The sequence below is a fragment of the Pipistrellus kuhlii genome, unplaced genomic scaffold (assembly GCF_014108245.1).
Source record: "Pipistrellus kuhlii isolate mPipKuh1 unplaced genomic scaffold, mPipKuh1.p scaffold_m20_p_6, whole genome shotgun sequence".
NCBI lineage: Eukaryota > Metazoa > Chordata > Mammalia > Chiroptera > Vespertilionidae > Pipistrellus > Pipistrellus kuhlii.
In genome coordinates this window covers 16,190,041-16,212,464 of record NW_023425562.1, presented here as the reverse complement: position 1 = coordinate 16,212,464, position 22,424 = coordinate 16,190,041, and the positions used below count along the sequence as shown (strand labels likewise).

General features: G+C 36.2%; 1 protein-coding gene across 4 annotated transcripts in view; it reads left to right on the top strand.

Moving 5' to 3' along the window:
- The window catches only part of DYM (dymeclin), a 233,669-nt gene that overhangs the window by 160,274 nt on the left and 50,971 nt on the right, over window positions 1-22,424 (top strand). For all 4 annotated transcript variants that reach the window (XM_036419857.2, XM_036419859.2, XM_036419858.2 and 1 more), the window contains one exon: window positions 8,059-8,161. In XM_036419857.2, the coding sequence (XP_036275750.1) occupies window positions 8,059-8,161 (103 nt within the window). The remainder of the gene's footprint in view (window positions 1-8,058; window positions 8,162-22,424) is intronic.

Here is a 22,424-nt window from a genome sequence, read left to right as displayed (position 1 = left end):
CCCAAGTGTGTCTGCATTACCCTAAATTCCTTTCTTCATAATATTGGGTCGGCAACTAAGTAATTGCGGGTTTCACACATGGCTTCAGTTGAATTTTTAGGTTTGCAGGCGTAGTACAAATGTAAAACACATTTTGTTATTTGATAGTTGGCTATTCAGCTGTTAATCAGTAAAAAAAGTTTTTTGATCTGTTTTGTAGTTTTCGTTTGGCGTTCGTTGAAAAATGGAAAATCAAAAGGAACATTTTCGTCATATTTTGCTTTTTTATTTCCGCAAAGGGAAAAACGCATCGCAAGCTCATAAAAAGTTATGTGCTGTTTATGGTGACGAAGCCTTAAAAAAACGGCAGTGTCAAAATTGGTTTGCCAAATTTCGTTCTGGTGATTTTTCACTCAAAGATGAAAAACGCTCTGGTCGTCCAGTTGAAGTTGATGACGCCCTAATCAAAGCAATAATCAATTCGGACTGTCACAGTACAACACGTGAGATTGCAGAGAAGCTTCATGTATCACATACATGCATTGAAAATCACTTAAAACAACTTGGCTATGTTCAAAAACTCGATACATGGGTTCCTCACGAACTGAAAGAATCACAGTTAACGCAACGCATTAGCAGCTGCGATTTGCTAAAGAAACGTAATGAAAATGATCCATTTTTAAAACGACTGATAACTGGCGATGAAAAATGGGTTGTTTACAACAATATCAAGCGGAAAAGATCGTGGAGCAGGCCAGGTGAACCAACTCAAACAACATCAAAAGCTGATATTCATCAAAAGAAGGTTTTGTTATCAGTTTGGTGGGATTACAAAGGAATTGTCTACTTTGAACTCTTACCACCCAACCGAACGATCAATTCTGATGTCTACATTGAACAACTAATGAAATTAAACAATGCAGTTGAAGAAAGCGGCCCGAATTGACAAATCGAAAAGGTGTTGTATTCCATCATGACAATGCAAGGCCACACACATCTTTGGTCACTCGGCAAAAATTAATGGAGCTTGGTTGGGATGTTTTGCCACATCCACCATATAGTCCTGACCTTGCACCATCTGATTACTTTTTGTTTCGATATTTACAAAACTCCTTGAATGGTAAAAATTTCAATAATGATGATGATGTCAAATCGTACCTGATTCAGTTTTTTGCTAATAAAAACCAGAAGTTTTTTGAACGTGGGATTATGATGCTGCCTGAAAGATGGCAAAAGGTCATTGATCAAAATGGGCAATACATTACAGAATAAAGTTATTTAGTTCCATAAAAAAATTGTCTTTGATTTTCTTTTAAAAATCGCAATTACTTAGTTGCCGACCCAATAGTAAGAAGCAGGCTATTTTTATCTGTCACTTCAGTTGAAAAAAATTATTAATATTACATGATGCCAGCTCTAGAGCCATGGGTAACAAATTGGTCACATTATTTAAATTGTTAGGTTATTTAAATTGCAAGGTTAAAATTTCAATTCATTTATTACTTTTTTTCTAAATTGCTTAAGACCAGATTTAATCTAGGCTACTCTTAAAAAATGTTAACGTTTGTTGTCAGTACTGTCCAAATAAGTTAACCTGTAAGTAATTGAGGAATATGTTCATCTTAACACTATTTCCATGTGAATACTTGACCACGATTCCCTTCCCTAAGAATAACAAATCATTGCCACCAGAGAACAAAGATAGGCACTGATGCTGTTAGTTTTCTGTTTTCAGAAGGAACATAGAATTTAAACTCCACTTTGAATGAGAATTATCCATGATTTAGATAACAAGTTATATCTTTCATCAAGAAACAAATGTCTCTTCCTCACAAAGACAGACTTGTATATTCTGGCTAATAAATATTTACTTTTGGTCTGATCAGATTAGATTCTTTCATACCAGACTGTTTGTGTCTATGTAAATAGTATTGTTATCAGACTGGACCTAGTGTTTTCAGGTTTCCGCACACAGACTACTTGACAAATAATTAAATACAGTTATTATTTAAAAGTCCATTGGAATTAGCCCTTTGTATGCCATAAATCTTTATATACTATAGATGCAGGCAGCAGATTTTAAAAATTAAAATTCAAGCCGAAACCGGTTTGGCTCAGTGGATAGAGTGTAGGCTTGCGGACTGGAAGTCCCGGGTTCGATTTCGGTCAAAGGCATGTACATTGGTTGAGGGCACATCCCAGTTGGGGGGGGGGTGCAAAAGGCAGCTGATCTATGTTTCTCTCTTATTGATGTTTCTAACTTTCTGTCCCTCTTCCTTCCTCTCTGTAAAAAATCAATAAAAAATTTTTTAAAAAAATAAAATTAAATTAAAATTCAAAGTATCATTTCGTGTGGGGATGGTTTCCGTTTTGGTAGCATGGCAGTTAACTAGTTAAATACTAACTTGTGCTGTGGGTTAATGAATATTTTTAGTATAGGTCATGTACCTTACTCTTGGGAAAGTATTGTTAACCCTTCCCATTTTAGCTTAAATTTTAAAAGAAATTAAACAGATCCATGTTTTTAATAAAGTATCCTTTGCCCAAAGCTTTCTTTTTTCGGGGGGAGAAGGGTGAGAGGTGGGGATGATGGTGCTGGTGGTAAGAAAACACTTTTTACTGCTTCTCTCTTTGCTGGTTGAAGAACTAGCAAAATATCAAAGCAATTAGGAGCATCTTATATGGTAGAAACATAGATGTCAAATAGTCCTTGAGCAAGCTACTCTCCCTCTGCTTCCTTCTCTGTAAACTATGGATAGAAATGCTACTTACAAATTCCCCTTGACAGTAACTTCTGTAAAGGCCTTCCTCTGTACTTGGGATGTAATAGGCACGCTCTAGATGGTTCTGCCACCCTCCTCTTAACCAACATCAACAAGATGACTACAGTTTTACTGACATGAAGACATATTGTGTGGCAACCATATATTCCAACGCAAATTTTGTGGCATGTGATTTGTAAACAAATGGTAGAAGCACACTAGGAGAAAGTTAAGTATTCATTGTGTCTGGGAATTTTACAGTAGGTTACTTGCATTGGGCACTGTCCAAGATACAGAATCATGGATACTCTTTGAGCCTATATGTCTGCACTGAATATTGGTCAAGTGCCCTTACAGTTGTAATTATAGTTCAGTGAAAAATCTGTGTGTGGCTCAGAGACACCAAGCTTCAGACTTTAAGTAACTGTAGGAGGCAAGCTATAACAGTTTTGTACATGAAGACAGTGAGGTCCTAATGGAATGGAAGGAGCACTGGATTAGGAGTCAAAAGATCAGGATCATTCTACCTGTCAGCACTCAGCATCACCTTGGTCAAGATATGTTTTTCTTGTTTTTCCTCAACAGGGAAAGTGGAGAGATGGATTATATCTTTCAGATCCCAAATGAAATGAGCCAGTGCCTTTCAGTGCATTGTAATGGGATTGCCTTGTACAAAAAAATAGCTTAGAGCCAGCAGAGGGAGCACAGAGCATGAATTTATGCCTGGATCCTGGGAAAATTGGGGAGACATATGTGGTTAAACATTAACTACAGTTCTTAAAAAAACGAGATTATTTCTTATCAAGTTATGCCCAACTTGATCTGAGCTATAATATTATCCTGAAATAGTGACATTTTTACAACTACTGGTAAAATTTTACCTCTGTAATTATTGGTAGTTAAATAGAACTTTGTTCTAAAAAGACATTTAAAAATGGTTATTTGTGGGGATCACTATGGTTTATGTTCTGTATTGTTAAATATATTTTAATTTAAAAACATTTGTAATTTCATCATATCAGAAATATTCTGGTTGATACTGTAGTAAATCCTGTTTGGACTTAGCTCAGAACTAAAAGGGACTGTAGCTTCAAATATTACAGGCTTTTAAAATCCCATTTAAGTGATACCTCATTTATCTAGCAACCCTGAGAATTATGGAGTTCCACATATTTTCCAGATAACAAAAGTATGTTTTATGAAAGCACTATCTTAAAAAATGCTCTAAAGTATTTCAGCCAAGACATCTTGCTGTTACAGACTCACAAGTTTATAAGTACAAGACTTGGTGCATGTTTGCATCCATTTCTGGAGGCTGCAGGGATATTGCCATGACTTGGACTATTGTACTAAACAATAATGAAATATTGAGTTTGCTTCCACTTTGATCTCAAAATCTTTTCTTGTTGTTGTTGGGGTTTTTTTTGGGGGGGGGTTCCCCATTTCCATATATTTCCGTCCTGGTTTCCTCTTCTTCATTGATTTTATTATGTAGAAGTTTTGGTTGAGGAAGGTACTAACTTAGCTTGTGTAGAATCGTGTTAAATCAGGTTCATAAGACTCAGAGTTGAATTCACAGCTCTCTCTTGGGCATTGATAACCACTTCATGCGAGGAAATCTTTCTCTGTTTGTGGTTTGGGTTTATGGCTTTAGACGAGGGAAAGGAGACTGGCCTATATTTGAGGATGAGTCTGTGGTAGAGGTGGGTTTTCTGTGAAGTTACTATAAATACACATATTTAATTTGTTGGGTTTGTAAGATGTATGAAAAGTAAGTCAAAATTAGGGAAAGTTTTTCTTCTGAGATAATAAATTAAATTACCAAGGTTTTAGTTTACTTGGGTCATTCTTACTAAATAGCATTTCTGACCAAATTTAGTCAAAATTAGAAAAATCTGCTTAATAATCCTTTTACTTATTAGATATTTTCCCACTGAATTACTTTAAAGTTAAAAACAAAAAAATTTGCATGAATGACTGTGAAAAATACAAGTAATTGTAACCCTAATGATTGAATCTCTTTTATTTTCACTCACTTGCGTTTTTGGTATAACTACCAAATCATATATTGACAAGTCATGTATTTTAGCCATTATTTTAAAAATATTTTCACTCATAATAATTACTGTAACATTGTTTTTAAACATTTATTCATCTTTCAGTTTTCATTCTATGTCTTCCTTATTTAGTTACATTAACCAGGATAAATTCATTTCCAGGTATATTTATTGCTTTCCCTTTTTTGTTTGGGCATCCATTTATGCCTCTTAGTCTTGCCAAATACTATGCTACAACTGACCACCCAAGTTCTTTGTCTCAAAAACTTATGAAATTTCATTTATTCTAGGAAATGTATGGAAACCAATTAGAAGACTCTTTACTGATTTCCCTCTTTATACATTCCCATGTAAATTTGCATCATACACTATCCTAATTTACTTTTACCTTTTTACTTCCATAACCTTTAAGATAATTTGTACATTAAAAATATACACCCCCTAATGCACTTCACTAAAATGTTCAGTAATTCTTTTAATCAGCAGTTTTACTTCAAGGAATAGTCTCTCCCCTCTAGTAGACTAAAAATTGTGTACCAGGGCATTCATTGCAGTGCTATTTATAATACAAAAAACTGGGAACATTGCACTGATTGGTAGTGGTTAAATTAGGTATATTCATAAGCTTAGTATCAAGTAACTGGCACTAAATAATTGTTGACTGAATTAAGAAATATATTGTTAAGTAGAAAAAGTTCAGGTACAGAACAGTTTATATTTTGTGGAATAAAAAGAAGATGGATGTAAATGGACAGTATTCATTTATTCCTTGATGCATATAACATTTCTAGAATCATATACAATAAACTGCTAACATTAGTTACCAATGGGTGATAGGAATGGGCTTGAGTAGAAAGTACAGTATTTATTAACTCCAAAAAGGAAAAACAAAGCAAAGCAAGACTAACTTCAAATGGAGTTAATGAAGTTAACTTAGAAAAATGAAGTGATTGCAAAAAATGGACGTACCCTAATCGGTTGAATCTTGTTTTCTACTTTTTAGATAACATTTTCATTCCACTCTTCTTACTTTCCCATTTTGCCTGTGAATTGCCTTCTATTGAGAAATGCCTTTGCTCTTGCACAAATCTTTTCCCTTCAGGATTCTATGTAAGATCTAATGCCTTCATGGAACTTTGCTAGACTATTCCATTTTAAAGAAATCTGTCTCTTAGATATATACTTAGTTTTAATCAGTATACAATTTCATACTTATTCATTCAGTAATTATGTCACTTAATTATTTTTCTTCCAACTGTATTTAGGTATAGATTTAGAGAAGTTTCTTGCCTCTGTTAATTTGCTTTGGGCAACATCCAGCATTACCTACCAATTAGTGTTCAAGGAATTTTTATTCTTTATAATGTTAAAACTTAATCTAGAAAGAATGCCTAGTGACCTTGTTTTCAGTGAATATCCCATTTAAACCATCTTAAATAGTTAGCGATATTCCTAAAAAGATATTCAAAGTAATATTTTATTTAGCAGGATTTCACTAAGGCATACTAGAGTAATGTTTTTGACATTTTAAAAAATTACTAAAAATCATACCTCAAATTTATATGGAAAAGTGCATGGAATCAGAATTGCCTTTATTTTTAAGCTGTCATCTAACCCAAAGAGGAATTTATTACTCATTAGCTATAATAGCTTTAATATCATAAGCACATAATTATGTATATTTGAAGCATCCAGGATTGTTTTGTCTTCTTGGTAAATTGGCTTTTTTATCATTATAAAATATTTCTGTCTTTAATAATAATATTCTTGTTCTGAAACCTACCATGTCTAATATTAATTTTATTTATTTTAATTTAATTAATTTAGTTATTTTAATATAATTGGAGTCTCTGTTTTTGTTTTTGTTTTTGTTTTCAGTTTGTTTTCCTTGCTGTCTAAAGAACCACTCCAGCTTTCTTATGACTAGGATTTATACCATTTTTATATTGTTTTAATGTTAACTTATCTGTATCTTTAAATTTACAACTTACTTTTGTAAACAGCATGTAATTAGGTCTTGCTTATTATTTAGTTTGACAATCCCTGCCATTTCATTGGAGTGTTGAGCCATTTATATTTAATGTAAATTAGCTTTATCCTTTGAATATTGATCTTTTTAGATTTGTTAGGGTAAATTTGAGAATACAGTAATTATTACTCTGGGTTAGATGACCTCTGCTTCTAAAAGATGGTCTTTCTGAGAATTCAACTGAATGCCCATGTTAGTTTTATCCACTCTGGCTGGTGGGAACTCCAGTATTCCTCAGCTTTTTATGACCTCCAAAAATCCCTGTGCAGTTTTGAGCTCCTGGGTAGTTTAACCGCCGCACTTTGTAGGGTTTTTCTCTGTACTTTACAGCTTAGTGTTTAGCCAAACACTAAGGAAGAGCCTTTGGCGGATTTCTGGACTCCCTCTCGCATTTCTCTTCCATCTAATATCTGCCCTGCAAGTTCTAGCTGCCGCAGCAGCCTCAAATTCATATCCCTGTCTTATCAGCTCAGCACAATATTATTGAGTGTACTGTTTGGGTTCCACTATTCTGAACTACAGTCTGGAATGTTCCTCTAGGCAGAAACTCACCATATATAGATTTCTCTTCTTTTAGGGGTCAGAATCTTGCACCTCAGATGTTGTATAACATCTGAAAACAGTGGTTTCATATATGTTGTCCAGTTTCTTAGTTGTTTTCAACAAAAGAGTTATCCAGTACCAGGTAGTTCATCATTGTCAGGGGCAGAAATCTTATAATATGTATATTCAAAGTTGTTCTTTTAGAGAAATAAAAATATAAAGCTATAAAATTAAATCATAGACTCTATTATATTAAATAATCTAATCCAACACAGTTAATTAAAAGATAAGAAAATTGAGATAAAACAAGCTAATGTGACTTGTGATAAATTGCACTGTGAGTTACTCATAAAGTCATTTCATAACCCAGGTTTTCTAAATGTTTGTCTACTGTTTTTCCCACTTTAGTAATCTTCTGAAAATTTCTTAGATGTTTGAAATATAATTTTAACTTGTCAATTTTTTTATACTTCAGAACCCTTATACTTTAAACATTCTTCTCATTTCATTTTTGTCCTATCAGTAGCATTGTTAATCTTGCTATTAATACAAGCATGAAAAAAAGAATCCTTACAAATGTGTTTTAGAATGATTCTGTGGAAATATATAATTCCATGTAAGACCTAGCAAAGAAGACACTTAATTATTTTAATATAATTGGAGTCTCTGTTTTTGTTTTTGTTTTCAGTTTGTTTTCCTTGCTGTCTAAAAAACACAACAAAGTTCTGGAACAAGCTACACAGTCCTTGAGAGGTTCGCTAAGTTCCAATGATGTTCCTCTACCAGATTATGTAAGTAGTTACCGTTACTTTGTCAATAAAAAAGTTTCCCTTTCATTGCTAAATGTGTAAATAACAATACCTCTCTCTTCTCAAGATCTGCCTGTGATCCTGGTGCCCTAGAAATCTCGAATGCACAAATGAATGACTGACATCATAAGTCAAGGGAAAACATTTTAATGATTAACAAATGGTTGAAGAAAATCAACCTAAACCAATGATTTTTTTATAATTAGAACTCTTATTACCTTAGTCAAGAAACCCTCTCAAAGGAATAACAGAAAAATAAAAGGAGAGTTTTTATAGGAAGTATGCAAAAGTTTCTCACTCAAGGGGAGGACCTACACACGGATTTCATAGAGAACAAGAACCTGATATTGGAAAGCTATTGTATTCAAGAATATACTGTCTTTCTGAGGTCCTTTCATTTCTGTTCTCTGCTGATTTTTGCTTCAGTTTTATTCTTCTGCTTACTCGAGGCCAGGTTTCTCCATTTGCTGACTGAAATAGCAACCCCAACCCTTCCTCTTCTACCTCCTGAGCCATAGCATGTCTTTGTGTGTGTCCCGCCATTAGCACACTGAGCAGAGTCTTCAAGTCCTGGGACAGAGACTCTAATTGGCTCTGCCCAGGTCAGGTGCTGCTCTAGCCCTGTCAGCCATGTCAGCAGAGAACAGCAGGAACATCTGCCTTGGTTCTTCCACTTTAAAGATGAAGAGCCTGATACCACGTGATAGAATCATCATAAGTAATAGGAGGTGAATGCATTATGAGTTCAGAGATAGGGCAGTGCCACTATCTGTGACATTTCTTATATTTTGGAACATGGCGTAGTTGAGGATGCTCAAAATTATCTTGTTATAAACCACAGAAGTAGTTCATCAAGCTCTATCTAATAGGACCTCTCTGAATCCCCAGACTACAACTTAGTGGGTTGATATTTAGAAACTTAATGAGAGAATTTTTAGATTCTGATTTTGAAGTAGCAATGCAGACCAGACAGCCAGAGAGTTGTTTTGCTTATTTCCTGTGGTTTGTTTCATTTCTAAATGGTTGTGCTGATATGAGACTGTGGGAACAGCACCCAGTCCGGATAGCAGTCACTGATAATCAGAGATAGCTGTGTGCAGCCACAGCCTGACTAGGCTATTTTTCTTCTCGTTTATTTATTTTGTGTGTGTGTGTGAGTGTGTGTGTGATAGGATCTGTCATCCCATTAAGGTATTAAGATTATAATTCCAAAGTACTTCTCTCTCTCTCTTCTCTCTCTCTCTTCTCTCTCTCTCTTCTCTTCTCTCTCTCTCTCTCTCTCTCTCTCTCTCTCTCTCTCTCACACACACACACACACACACACACACACACAAAACATTTATCTTGTATGGTCTTCCTGTTAGTTGAATATTCTCAACTTTTAAAAAATTAGTATAATAGCGCACTTACTTCTATCCTTGCCATGACTTGTTATAAGGAAACTGTGTCTTCTTAATGGCTGCTTGCAATCCTGTAAAGCTCAGCATGGCAGTGCGGATTGTGCTTTTTAGGAGTTTGAACTTGGTTTATCTCTAAGTGTTTTGTTATTTTTGTACAATTATCATTTGATTTACGTAGTATTTCTCTGTTGTTACTCCACACAAAAAAATGTATACACTCTTGAGATTGCCTTAGCAGCATTCCCCTTGAATAAGAATCCATAAAATGATATTTCTTTGAGAAAACGGGTCATATTTCATAGTATTTGCCAATTATGGAGGTGATGGTGCAATGAGGGGATGCTGAACTCTAACAGACATATGAATTCTCTTATTGAACATCACAGTTTTTAGAGTCCCTGACTGTTTTCTTCTCACATGAAATTTTCACTGAGTAAACATGAATTTCTTAAAGCATCTGCTTCCTAGAAATACTGGGAAAATTCCATTTGGAATCTGTCATTAACTATCCTCATTTTAATATGAACTTGAATTTTGTTGCCTTTCCTCAGAGTTAATTAAAGAGGTGGGTACCACTGATTCAGCACTAGTGATGATAGCTGACTCACTACTCCTCTCCTCTGCCACGGGGCTGAAGGTGATTGAAGAAAACAGCGACCTTAAAAGTTAGCGCTGCCCTATGTTCTTCTTAGTGTGTGTTTTTATTCACCATAACTCAGTGTGTGTTTTTATTCACCAGTCCCATTGCTCAAACACTATGAGTAAGTGTTTTACACCTTTGAAACCATGTCTTCATTGTCATTTCTTTTAAATTCGTCATTAACTGGGAAATAAGATATATTCCTCCCTCTTCTTCCCCAGAAATTTTACTTAAGTGTCTTTGCCAACCAACCACCACATAAAATTCTGTGATAAAAAAGAAAATGGAAGGGTCTTAAGGCAGCCGTTGGCTCCCTGATGTATACTTGCTACACCAGATTGGATAAACCATATTAGCACAGATTTTGAATAAAGTGCTTAAAATAAGGATATGTTTTTATTCTCACTGTAGTACATAGAGTACTTTCAGTCTACCTAGAGGTTTCTGAGTTTATTAAGAAAATGTTTATTCTCATTATACTGTATAATTCACAAGCCAATTGAATAACAACATAGAAAGCAAATAACAAGTTACAAAAACATTAGTATTATTACTCTAGTACAACCATGTTTGCCTAAATGTGTCAGGGGAAACCTCAAGCCTTCCACCACGTTGTAGATAAGGAGGAAGTGCCCTGGCTGCTTAAGGGAAATACAGATTACACTCAGGTCCTCTGTGGGGCGAGAGAGTGGTGGCTGGCTCTACAGGCTCTGTGGGGCAGTAAGGTGTTAGGAAGCAAGGGAAGTTCAGTTGACTTGGCTAAGCTTCAGTGTCTTTATATCAGGGTTTCATAAAATTTAATTCAGTGACTAAAGGGACAGAGGATTGTTAAAGAAGACTCAACAATTTTCTTTAGAACTCTGGTCATATACAGTAGAACCTCAATACAGAAAATAAAAGGAAAATAATAAATGATTTATACTTGCTTATTAAACTATAACCATGTTTTTTAATTATGAATATTGTCACAATGTCATATAAGCTTAGTTTTCCTAATTTCTAACAATCACCTTAGCAACTATTTAAGATTAGAAGAATCTAACTTGTATTCTAGGTGTAACCATACAGGACCAAGTTATATTTATTGCCCTTTGATCATCAAAGGATTTTTAAAAATATATTTTATTGATTTTTTTACCGAGGAACAGAGAGGGATAGAGAGTTAGAAACATTGATGAGAAAAAATCATCGATCAGCTGCCTGTTGCACACCCCCTACTGAGGATGTGCCTGTAACCAAGGTATTATACATGCCCTTGACCAGAATCGAACCTGGGACCCTTCAGTCCACAAGCTGACGCTCTATCCACTGAGCCAAACCAGTTTCGGCCATCAAAGGATTTTTTAATCTTTCCTTAGGACAGACTCTCCCATTTCATTCCAAGCAATAAAATGCAAAGACCCAAGCCAGAATGAGCAAGAGCCAGAATCAGAAAAACCCATTTCCTTTCCTTATTGCAAAGCTAAGCAACATTTTCCAACACCCTTGCATCTTGACAGGGGGTGGAGGGGAATGTTCGACTAGCTCTCAATGGGGGGATGTAGGTGGAAGTGCTATAACCACTGTACCATCTTACACCCTTCCCTTCCCCTCATCATCTGCTATCTAGATGTGGGAAATCCAGTGGGAGGGAGAATCTGATGTCTTAAAATCATCTCATGGAAGGCAAACTGGGTATGTTGGAATGTGATGCAAAGCAGCAATAAAGCTTTACTATATTAAAAAAAAAATCAGGAGAAACCAAGATGGCGTCATAGGTAAACACCTGAAATTGCTGCTTTGCATAACAACCTCAAAACTACTAAAAGACAAAACCGACATCATCCAGAACCACAGGAAGGCTGCTAAGTGGAAATTCTACAACTAAAAGGGAAGAGAAAAGCACACTGAGACTCAGAGGACCTGCAGAAGTAAAGTGCAGAGGTACAGAGGTGCGCACATGTGTGGAGAGGGCTGGCAACTGATTACGCGGCTGGCTTTTTCAATTCAGAGGGAGACACAAGATCCTGACTGCTCTGAACTCTAGTTCTGGGCAAGACTCTGGGGATCCAGACTCATATGGGGAGAAACTGGACTGTCTGGCTTCTGGCGGAACTCGAGGGTGGCTATCTCTCAGACATGCTTGCAGCGATTACCAAGGGACACTGAGACATGGGGGGCTCTTACGGCAGGGCTGACGGGAAGCTATTGCTGTTTACTCCACTCTGAGACTCGGCTGCATCCAACCTGTGTGCAGAGGCTTTTGCATATGAATGGCCAGGTCCTTTGAAGTCTAAACTTGCCTAGCAAACTGCAGCTGAGTCAGAGAGATCCAGAACATCCAAAAGAAGGCCCAAAGCCCCACAGCAGCTTGCATTGCTTCACAGCTGGGCCTCATGGGGGCACCTCCAAAACCCAAACAAAGAAGAGGAATCTGCAGATCCCTCTGTAGCTCCTGCTGGGTGGCCTCAGGCAGAGGCTAAATTAGCACCTCCTTGGAGATCCAAGAGCCATTGTACCCAGGGGTCAGAGTAGTACCATCCAGGTTACAACTCCTCAGATCCATTAGGGACACACTCACGGGGCAGACTCAGTGAGCACCAAAGGCCCACTAAACCAAGTCTTGCCTCATAAGGGTGTCTCCAGCACAGAAGTTCTCCCATTGTAGACACAGCTGATCCTCACAGCCAATTGGCCTGGAGGTCAATTCCTCCCATGATACCAATAACAAACAAGGCTTAACTACAACAAGACTGTGCACACAGCCCACAAAGGTGTGCACCAAGAATGTCCATCTCAGGTAACTGAAGAGGCTGGGCCACTGGGCCCTATAGGACACCTGGCACACAAAACCACTCAACTCAGGAAAGCAGCCAAAATGCAGAGACAAAGAAATAGGTCACAAATGAAGAAATGGAGGAAAGCTAACTACTGTATATAGAGTTCAAAAACCACGGTTGTAAGGTTTTTCAAGAATTTTCTAGAAAAGATCGATAAATTTAGTGAGACCCTGGAGGATATGAAAAAGTACCAACTAGAAATTAAGCATACACTGACTAAAATAAAAAAGAATATACAGAGATCCAACAACAAACTAGAGAATCGCAAGAATCAAGTCAAAGATTTAAAATACAAAGAAGCAAAAAACATACAACCAGAAAAGCAAAAAGAAAAAATAATCCAAAAATATGAAGATAGTGTAAGGAGCCTCTGGGACAACTTCAAGTGTACCAACATCCAAATCATGGGGTGCCAGAAGAAGAGAGAGAGCAAGATATTGAAAACCTATTTGAAGAAATAATGACAGAATGACCTACAAGTCCAGGAAGCGCACAGAACCCCAAACAAAAGGAATCCAAAGAGGACCATACCAAGACACATCATAATTAAAATGCCAAGAGCAAAAGATAAAGAGAGAATATTAAAAGCAGCAAGAGAAAAGCAGTTAGTTACCTACAAGGGAGCACCGATACGATTGTCATCTGTTTTCTCAACAGAAATTATGCAAGCCAATGGGAGTGGCAAGAAATATTCAAAGTGATGTATAGCAAGAACCTACAACTAAGATTACTCTACCCAGCAAAGCTAGCATTCAGAATCGAAGGTCAGATAAAGAGCTTCACAAATAAGAAAAAGCTAAAGCAGTTCATTACCGCCAAACCAGTGTTATGTGAAATGCTGAAAGGTGTTCTTTAAGAAGAGGAAGAAGAAGAAAAAGGTAAAGATAAAAATTATGAACAACAAATACATATCTATAAACAAATGAATCGAAAAATCAAGTGAATTAAAAATCTGAGGAATAGAATAAACTGGTGAATATAATAGAATCAGGGGCATAGAAAGGGAGTGGACTGGCAAACCTCAGGAGGAAAAGGGTGTGGGGGTGTGGGAAGAGATTGGACAAAAATCATACACCTATGGATGAGGAGAGGGGGGAGGGTAAAGGCAATGGGTGTGGGGGGAGGGGGAAGGTGGAGGGGATCTATGGGGGGGTGGAGAGAAACAACTGTAATAATCTGAACAATAAAGATTTATTTTTAAAAATAAAAGCAAAAAAAAATGGAAAAAGGATCTGAATAGACATTTCTTCAAAGACGACATGAGAGTGACAGTAAGCACATCAAAAGGTGCTTAACATCATTAGCCATTAGGGAAATGCAAATCAAAACCATAATGAAGTTCACATCCACTAGGATGACTGTAATAAAAAAATCAGGTAATCACATGTGAGGGTATGGAGACATTAGAATTTTTATATTACTGCTGGTGAGAATATAAAATTATGCAGCTGCTTTGGAAAACAATTTGCAGTTTCTCAAAAGACTAAACAAAGAATAACCATATGATCCAGCATATGGTCATAAATACCCCTAAGGAATTGAAAGCATATGTTCATGCAAAAAAGTGAATGTTCATAGCACTGTTATTCATAATTGCCCCCAAATGACAACAACTCAAATGTCTGTCACTGGCCCATGGATAAATAAAAGGTGGTACATCCATACAATGGAATATTATTCAACAATAAAAAGGAATGAAATATGTTCACTCCACAGCACATATACTATGAAGTATGATGGGTGCTTCAAATGAATAAACCTTGAACCATGCTAAATGAAAGAAGCCAATAACAAGAGGTCATGGAGGCAAATCTTGCAGAGATAAATAGTAGATGGTTCAGGTTGGGGAGTGAGTGCTGATGGGTACAGGTTTTCATTGGGGGATAATGAAAATATTTTAAAATTAGATTGTAACGGTAATTTTACAACTCTGTGAATGTACTAAAAACCATTGAATTGTACATCTCTTTTTTTTTTTTTGTATTGTACATCTTAATTCAGTGAAGTCTATGGTGTGTGAATTTTATCTCAATGAAGACATTTAACAAAAAGGTAGTACTTGGCCCTAACTGGTTTAGCTCAGTGGATAAAGTGTCGGCCTGCGGACTGAAAGGTTCTGGGTTCGATTTCGGACAAGGGCACATGCCCGGGTTGCGGGTTCGATCCCCGGTGCGTACAGGAGGCAGCTGATCAATGATTCTCTCTCATCATTGATGTTTCTATCTCTTTCTTCCTCTCCCTTCTTCTTTGAAATCAATAAAAAATATATATATATTTTTTAAATAGTCTAAAAAAATAAAGGTTGTACTTGGAGCACTAGAAAAAGCAAGTATTATTTGTTGAACGTAATAACAGATAGACATCACGTTGGCTGGCATTATAGCATGAGGGTAAATATAGGAAAATAAATCTTATATTTTATTAAATTTTTTTCAAGGAAAAACAATATTTTCAAGGAAAAACAATATTTTCAAGGAAGAAAAACACGTTTTTTGTAGAATGACTTGACTTTATAAAGTGCTAATCGATTAGATACACAGTTATGCAAAGGTATGTGTATTTTTCAGCCTTGTTTGAGAGCAAAAAGAGGAAAAAGGGGGAACAAGTAAAATAACCATCAATAGGAGACTGAATAAAGTGCATATTCATTCAATACAACATTCTGCAGCCATTCTTTAAAAAATGAATTCACTCTATATGGGTTTATATGAAAAGATATAACACTTAAATCAGTTTTTAAAAACCTACACAGTATAGTGTACAGGTTAATGTGCATGTCTGTTTGAAAATATGCATTTAATTTTTCTAGAATAATGTACAAGAAGCCATTAAATAGTAGTTATCTGTGGGAAGTAAGACTGAAGAATAAAGAAAGTAGAACTTTATAGTTTTTACATTAATATTCTTCATAGTTTTAGATCTTGAAATCTTTTTTAAGTATACATATAATTTAGCCTCCTTTCTTCCTCTTTCCTTTTAGATAACTTTAGACTTACAGAACAGTTTTAAAGAATTTTTATATACTCTTTCTCTTTTAGAAATGTCTTATATATCCACAGAACATTTACCAAAACTAATAAATTATCCTTGCTACAATACTGCTAACTAAAATACAAATCTCATGTGAATATTGCTAGCTTTGACATCAGTGCCCTTATTCTTTTCTAGGATCCAATTCAGGATCCCACATTGCATTTTGTTGTCGAGTTTCCTTCGTCTTTCCTTGTCTCTCCTGACCTTGAGACTTTAGAAGAGTACTACTGGTCAGTTATTTGTACCATACCCCTCAACTTGGGTTCATCTGACATGCTTTGTTGGGAAGGATACTACAGAAGTGATATGCCCTTCTCAGTGCTTCATATACATGATGCTGGTGTTACTGGTGATGTTTATCTGTGTTTACTTTGAACACCTCACTAGGGTGACATCTGCCGAGTTTCTTCACTGTGAACTTGCCAGCTTTCCCTTTTTAGTTACTATGTATTTTGGGGAGATATTCGAGATTATGCCAATAAGATTCTGGTTCTCTTTAAACAATTTCCCACATATTTTAGCATCTTTTGATTGATCTTGCCTTCAGCATATTTTACTGATTTATTAATGATTTTCTATTGGTCTCATTTCTCCTACTTTTAATACTTGAAGTCTTCTGCAAGGAGACTTGCACCTCTTCCCAATGTGTTTATTTAGGCAGTTATTATTTATATCAGTATGGACTCCTGGATACTAGTTTTGGATACTATTTTATAAACCAGGACTATTATTTCATTGGTACATAATTCCAACCTTGGCCATTGGGAGCTCTTTCAAGTTGTATTCTTTGCCCTTTGAATATGCACCTATCTTTTCTTCTCTTCCTCCCTCACTTTCTTCCTTTTCTTTTTATTTATTTATTTATTTTTATTAGATCCTCAAGATGTTACAACTCATCTTGTATTTCCCCTGCTCCAGCCCCAGAATCAGCCAATTCTCCATGGAGGATCATGACATTTAAATGAGGGTCTTTCTAGTTACTTTCATAATGCAGAAACTAGTGTAAAAAACAAACTAACAGCCTAATATGGTGAATAAGGTTGGTGAACGCCCCTAAAGAACACAGCTGCTTTGAACTTAAATAGATCCCAAGCCCCACATTGATTAGGTCCCAGGAAGTTTGTACTTTAATGCAATTGATTTTAAAATTCACATAAGTAAAGCCTGTGGCGAGTGAGCAAGCTCCCCACCCACCCTGCCACTTTTTTTCCTAATTAAAAAGCAGGCCTGACTTAAACATAGGACTGGTTTTCTTGGTTGTATTATAACTTGGCATTGGATGCACTTCTGAACAAGGAATTCCAGGGAGTTTCTAAGAATGCTTGTGAGCACAATTTTTAGTCGGAGGGCTTACTCCCCTCTTGTTAAAATAATAATAGCAATTATTATTACTCCTTCGTTCTTAAAAAAGCATACCTCAGTTGAGGGAAAGAATATTGGCCTTTCTTTTCCCCCAAAAGGAAGTTTGTCTTGTCCCTTCTTACAGAGTATGGCAGAATATTCTGAAGAGGTTTTTTAATTATCATTAAAAATACTTAAATAACTTTTATGTTGCTTCCTCTGGCTTATAAAAGGAAATAGGATGAGTTTGCAGTGAAATCTGGCAATGATTAACTAACGTTCTAAGTGAAGTTTAAAGAATACAGAAAAAATAATCCGTGCATGTTAAATTCAGTAGCAGTGTGTGATAAATTTGTAAAAACCAGTGATCACGGTTTTCTCCCCCCACCCCCCACCCCTTTTCATTGTAGTAAAAAAATGCTAACCTGCTACTGTGCAGAGCTAATTTTTTTAAAAAGCACCTTTTCCAGAGATTTTTTTTCAAATTCTTCGTTATTTAAGAAACCATTGTTTTAATTTTCTGTTTGCTCAAATTTTGATTGTTTCTCCCTCTCTCTCCCATTCTGCCTGAGTTTGTAGTTCCTAATAGGAAGGAAAGAAGTGTACTATTTGGAATTTTCTTTGATATATCCTTGATTTACATGGCAAATAGAAAGCAGCTGTCTATTTAAACATCTAATTCTTGAAACCATAGTCCCCTCAAGCGTCATCTGGAAATAATGTAACTTGTAAAACAAAGCTAAGAAGAAAAGGCAATGTTTGTTTTATGTGGGATGAATGATTTCTGTTGGGGTCCTTTAATTCGGCTATTATGAGGGTTATTAAAAAGTTGTATTACAAAAGAGGTTTAAATGAAAAGAATTTTTTGAGCTGGTATCTTATTATTACAGTTGATTATAGTCAAAGCTGCAAATGTTTTTAAAATGGCACTTTTAGTTTCTCCATATAAGACCCCCCCAAAAAACAACAACAACAACACAGTAATCTTACACAGTGTATGAATGGAAATACAACTCTTTCCTGACTTGATTTAATTTCTAAAAACAAATTGTATTTGAGAATTCAGCTCTACCTGTTTCTTTTTTCTGGAAATTTCATGGATTTCTGAAAAATTATTAAGAATCCATGTAAGAATATTGGAGATCCCATTAAGCATGCAAAAAAAAATGATCATGAGAGCATGAGTTTACCTAGATTTCTGATATTATTAGAAGATTCAAATAAACAATAGGTAAAGTTAAGCCTAACTTGTTTCTAAATTTATTTATATATACTGGTAAGTTATTTGAGTTCTGATGTGAGATCTGAGTCATGAGAAGTGGTATACCCTACTTTGAGAACAAGTTAGTTTTTCCTTTGGCAGTTGTTAGAGGCTATTCCATGATGGGAGTATGTTGGTTTTCTTGATAACAGAGCAGTTATTTTTAGACAGTTGACATGTAAGAACTAAATTTCTTTACTAAAATATACTTGGCACCACGGAAATGAAATTAACATGTTTGTTTGATGATCGAAGGGCAGGCATGGTTAATTATTTTCATGCCTCTGGGTCACCTGTAATCTCTCACTTGGTATTTTCTGTGGTCTCCAGTTTGTATTTTGACTGAGGTGACGAGGAGGGTATTGGGTTGCTCTGAAACACCTTTTTTCCCTTTTAATGTACAGTGCTTGTTGATCAGTTGAGTGATTGAATTGATAATTTATCCTTTATAAGGGTCATGTTTGAAGCCTAAAAAGTCTTGAGCCTTTAATAACCATGCATTATCTTTCATACTGGTCCATGACTTCAAATTGGAACAAGAGTAACTTTTGTTTCATTATTAGTAGTACTTTATTTAGTTCATTACCAACTTAAAGTCCTAAGTTTCCATATCTATTGTGAATGCTCCATATAATTACTAATATTCTCCAGTAATACCAGTTAAAAAAAGAGTAATGTGTGCCTAAACACACACCATATGGTACTTGAAATGCCTTATTCTTCAACCAACAAGTAGTGAGCAACTACTGTTTTGTTTTTAAGTATATTTTTATTGATTTCAGAGAAGAAGGGAGAGAGAGAGATGGAAATATCAATGATGAGAGAGAATCATTGATTGGCTGACTCCTGCACACCTCCTACTGGAGAATGAGTCTGGAACCTGGGCATGTGCCCTGACCAAGAATCAAACCATGACCTCCTGGTTCATAGGTCAAGACTCAACCCACCGAACCACACTGGCTGGGCTGAAAAACTACTGTTTTATCAGACACTTTTCTCCATGTAAAGTCATCATTGAAGATAAAAATTTTCTGTTCTCATGAAGCTTGCATTCTAATAAAGAGAGATGTATAATGATTGTAGGCACAGGTAAATGAATGATTAAAAGTTCCCATGGGAAAATAAAGCAGAATAATGATATGGCACAACAGTATGAATATACTTAGCATTGCTGGACTGGTAGAAAATGTCATGTGTCGCCCTAACCAGTTGGCTCAGTGGATAGAATGTTAGCCTGCAGACTGAGGGGTCCCAGGTTTGATTCCAGTCAGGGCATGTATCTTGGTTGTGGGCCATCCCAGTAGGAGGTGTACAGGAGGCAGCTGATCGATGTTTGTCTCTCATCGATGTTTTTAACTCTTTATCCCTCTCCCTTACCCTCTGTAAAAAATCAATAAAAATATTTTTTACAAACAAGAAGAAAATGTCCTGTGTCTTTCACTACAATTTTTGTTGTTGTTGTTAAAGAGTATGAACAGTGGGATCTGAAAAACTAGATTTAATCTTCATGTGACCTTGGTCTTATTAACCCCTCTAATTTTTGGTTTTCTGATTTCTTAAGTAAAAACAATAATGCCTTGCCCTTGGGATTGTTGTGAGAATTAAGTGGGAGAATGCACAGAAAGTACTTAGTACAACATTTGGCACATAACAAGTGCTATATAAATGTTAGTGGCCATTGTTACTACTGCTCTATCTTCTACCACCTGAATGATATTCTCCCATCTCTAAAAACTCAGAAAGACCAAGTAAAAGTCTCTTTCCAGTGCCCTGTAGCATAATGGAATCAGTTTACACTGAAGGTTAGACTTGGTATTACCTTGGTTGGTAAATACTTAAGTTAGTGACCTTAGAGAAGTTATTGTAGCTCTCTGAGCTTCAGTTACCCATCAAATGAAGATATCTACTTTGTACAGTTGAATTTAATATTAGTGATTATACATATAACTTTCTTAGCGAATGCCTTGATTATAGCAGGTTTTCACTAAATGATGGATATTATATCACTAGTGGCCCAGTGCACGAAATTCATGTACATTAAAAGGGAATTAATTAGAGGAAATATTTTAATATTGCTATTTGCTCTTTCTCTATAATAGAAGTGTCAGAGATGAAAGAAAATTAGTAAAATGTATATGAAAATCTACCTTCTGTCAGAATCTGGGGCGCACCGTGGGACCCAGGTTTAAGTCCCCGCCCACCCATGTGTGCCTTGAAATCATGCGAGACCCAGACTCAGCCAGCCCCAACCCCGTCAAGCCCCACAGGGTTGGGGGCACAGCCTCGTGTCCCCTGTCAAGCCCTGCCAGGTGGGGGCAGAGGGGGAGGGGCGGCCCTCAGCCCCAGTGCCGGGGCAGGGGAGCAGTCTCAGGTCTCAAGGGCCAGATGACCATTTGCATATTAACTCTTTATTATATAGGGTGGTTATATTCATTCAAATATATTTATCATTATTCAGTAATGGAAGGTAAGACAAGCTTTTTCATATATTCTTCCTGGGCAGAATTTACCTAACCATAAGAATAATCTATTTCTGAGTTAATTATGGGCTTTAGAACATACCATTAATTGCATCTTTTTCTCAACTTTTGAAAGTTCCTCTTATATCTCTTCTTTGTTTATAAATGGAGCCTTATCACCTTTCTATTAGGAGGAATGACAGAGTGCTCTGTTTTTGGTGATGTGGCAAATTAAAGGTAATTGGAATAGTGATGCCCAGTAACATGAAAATCCTGTGCCTAAAAGGATTTGTTAGTATCAGATGCAAATAGACAAAGTACAAGAGATTTAGTTCAAGAAGTGAGGTCTGCCTCTAACAGAAATGCTCTAGAACTGTCCCGGAAATATAATGGAAGTGACTACTTAATCTTCTTTAGTTTCAATTTCCATATCTGAAAATAAGCACAACAGTCCTCTTATTAATTACTTATTAAATTTTAAATAAGATTAAATGGAGTAGATGCAAAAGTGAAACAGCAGAAGTTCAAGGAGGGTATCATCCACTCAAAATACATGATTTTATTCACGTCACGTTTGCTGCAAGCATTGAGCACACAGTGATAGATGGACATGGACTTTGCCTCGCTTCAGAGAGTCATTAGAGGGGGGAAATCCTTTAGCAAACAAATAAACACAAAACTATAAATACATGTAGGGAAGGTAACTGTGTCTTAATGCAGGAAAATTGTGAGCATTCTCATTTAGATTTTGGGGTGTAGGGAGATGAAGTATATATTTGCTCTCTGAGAAAGTGGTATTTAATTGAGACCTGGCAGGTCAATAAGAGCCAGCCAGAGGAAGAGTAGGGATTGAGTGTTTTCAACAGCAAATGCCCTGAGGCAGGACAGAGCTCTGCTTATTCCTCTGACTGAAACCAGGCCAAATGTATTGGGAAAGAGCAGCATTAAATGAACTTGGAGGCATGGGTCAGTGTCAGGCTATGCCAGGCCTGGTGGGCTATTCATTGTAAGGATTTGGGATGTTATTTATAATATATAGTTTGGCATATAGTTATTGAAGGGTTTTGAACAACAGATGTACCTTTGAAAAAGTATTATGGAGAAGTGATTTAAAGAGGTAAGAGTTGAGACTCAGATGGACCATTAATCCAACCTGGTGAGAGATGACAGTGGCTTGGAACTCAGAGAAGTACTGGAAATGGAAATGTAGGTAGCTGTCATCAACCTGAATAAGGTATTCAGCATCATGGCCGTTGATGAGAGCATGATCATCATGAGAAAGTGGCATGAGA